The following is a 2,081-nucleotide window of genomic DNA, read 5'->3' on the forward strand; positions in this document are numbered from 1 at the left end:
CACATATACCACTGTAGGTAGTTAACTAAGTACGATCTAAGTACGTAACTAATAATATATAGTACTATAGTAAGACACTACTATACGATTATTTCTTCTCTCTACTATATATATATATATATATACTATATATATGTGTGTGTGTGTGTGTGTGTGTGTGTGTTCATAAAAACACACAAGCCTTTACCATAACCTTAATTTCTAACATTTTTCTCACTAGAAAGCTTAGAAACAAGTTGCTATCAACACTTAACCCTGATGTTGGTAGAGGTGCATGTGAATTAAGCTGTAGTTATATACATTATTTCTTATTTCCTTGACTATTTTTAAAATAAAGTGCTACATGTTTTACCAGTTGTAATCGGACAGAAAGCCTTGATAGAACATCTTGAGAAGTTTGTAATCTATTCTGGATGCTTATAATCTCAAATAAGATTATTGAAAAACACATTAAGAAGCTAAGTGTAGCAAGAAACTGAGCCACACAGTCTGAGTGATTAGTAGAACATATTATTAAACAGAACATAAATGTACAAGTTCTTTAACTTTTGATTTTGAATACCCTGTTTTCTTCAACTAGAGCTGCATGTTTTTTACTTAATTTTCTTTCAAGTGGATCCACATGCCTGTGTAAGGCTTACACATTCATCCAGGTCATATAATGGTGAGTTTGAACTATGACAGAAATCTAAGTGTCATGTTCCTGTATCAATTTTGGATATACAGTTATCATGGAAAATTTATGGAGATTGAGAATAAATGAAAAATGAAGCACTGAGCTCCATAATACTTAAGTGTAGTATTTTTCAAGATTGTAAAAGTGCATTTGTCAACATAATTTGAATTACTTTTGTAGAGCTTGTCTGAAGTTATTTTTATCTATGCGAGAAATGAAATAAGACCACATTACCAAACTAAAATAAGCTTTTTCTATTTGCAGTTGGACCGTAATAAATATATTTACCTCATCTGCATATGCCTTTCCAATGCCATCTGTTCCACCAGTTATAACTGAAAGTACACAACAAAGAAAATCACTTTTTTCAAACAGAGAACAATAAAACTATAAGTGATATAAGGCATTTCACTTTTTTAGTGTTGTATACAATGGTTTCCCAAGCATTTATTTTAAATTTAACCCCTGTCTAAGTTGATTAAGACTTTCCTTTCTGCAATAACTTACCAACTGTAAAACCTTTATATTTGGGTCTGTAGTGTGGCAGTAAACTTATTATGCTTTATTATAAATTGATTATTATTATTAATTTAACTGGCTTTATTATAAATTGATTTCTTATGTTGATGTTTTTGTTTAAGAACTATAATTCAAGTGTAAATTCATTTTGCTCCATAGTATAAAGCTTGCTCTTTGATATCTATATTAATAGTCTGTTTAGTGTACTTAGTTAATTGTTTGCTTAAATGCTTAATAACTCGTCTACTACCCTAAAACTTCATCATGAACCACACTGTTTTATGGTTGTCAATTATTTAAATAATATAGCAAGTTTTGCTCACTGGGAGATACCAGTAGAGAGTTTTTAACAGCTGAAGTTAGAGCACAATGAAACAGATGGTTTACTATTTATCAAAGGTTTTAATTGCCACTAGTAGTTTCAGATAGATGTACTTAACAAAGATCTACAAGGTTGTCATTAATGAGTGTAGGATTAGAGGTTAAAGTTTAACTACGAGATAAGAAGTGCGACTTGGCACTCTTGTAATCATAATGCTTATTTTCTTCAAATGATGTAACTATGTAATATACTTACTTGTTGTTTATACACAGCAAACTCCATTACGATGTTGAGCTATACTAAAGATAACTTAGCAACATTTCAGTGATAATATTTCATTGCAAACTGCAATTAAAAGTTAGCACATTGATAACTATGTGTGATAATTGTTAAGAATGTAAAAGAAAAATCTACATACATACAAACATGGGATATATATATATATATATATATATATATATATATATACATATATATATATATATATACTACTACCTACTTGTGTGTAGTGAGTCTCCTTACCTTTACTTTACCTTAACTTACTTAACTTAAACGTAAACAACT

At 29.5% G+C, this 2,081-nt stretch overlaps 1 protein-coding gene across 1 annotated transcript in view; it reads right to left on the reverse strand.

The window, feature by feature from the left end:
• LOC106457269 (very-long-chain 3-oxoacyl-CoA reductase-like) overlaps positions 1-2,081 on the reverse strand; it is a 47,965-nt gene that overhangs the window by 27,370 nt on the left and 18,514 nt on the right. Inside the window, exon 2 of the mRNA XM_013916660.2 lies at positions 965-1,011. Within this exon, the coding sequence (XP_013772114.1) occupies positions 965-1,011 (47 nt within the window). The remainder of the gene's footprint in view (positions 1-964; positions 1,012-2,081) is intronic.

The sequence above is a fragment of the Limulus polyphemus genome, unplaced genomic scaffold, assembly GCF_000517525.1.
Source record: "Limulus polyphemus unplaced genomic scaffold, Limulus_polyphemus-2.1.2 Scaffold309, whole genome shotgun sequence".
Taxonomy (NCBI): Eukaryota; Metazoa; Arthropoda; class Merostomata; order Xiphosura; family Limulidae; genus Limulus; species Limulus polyphemus.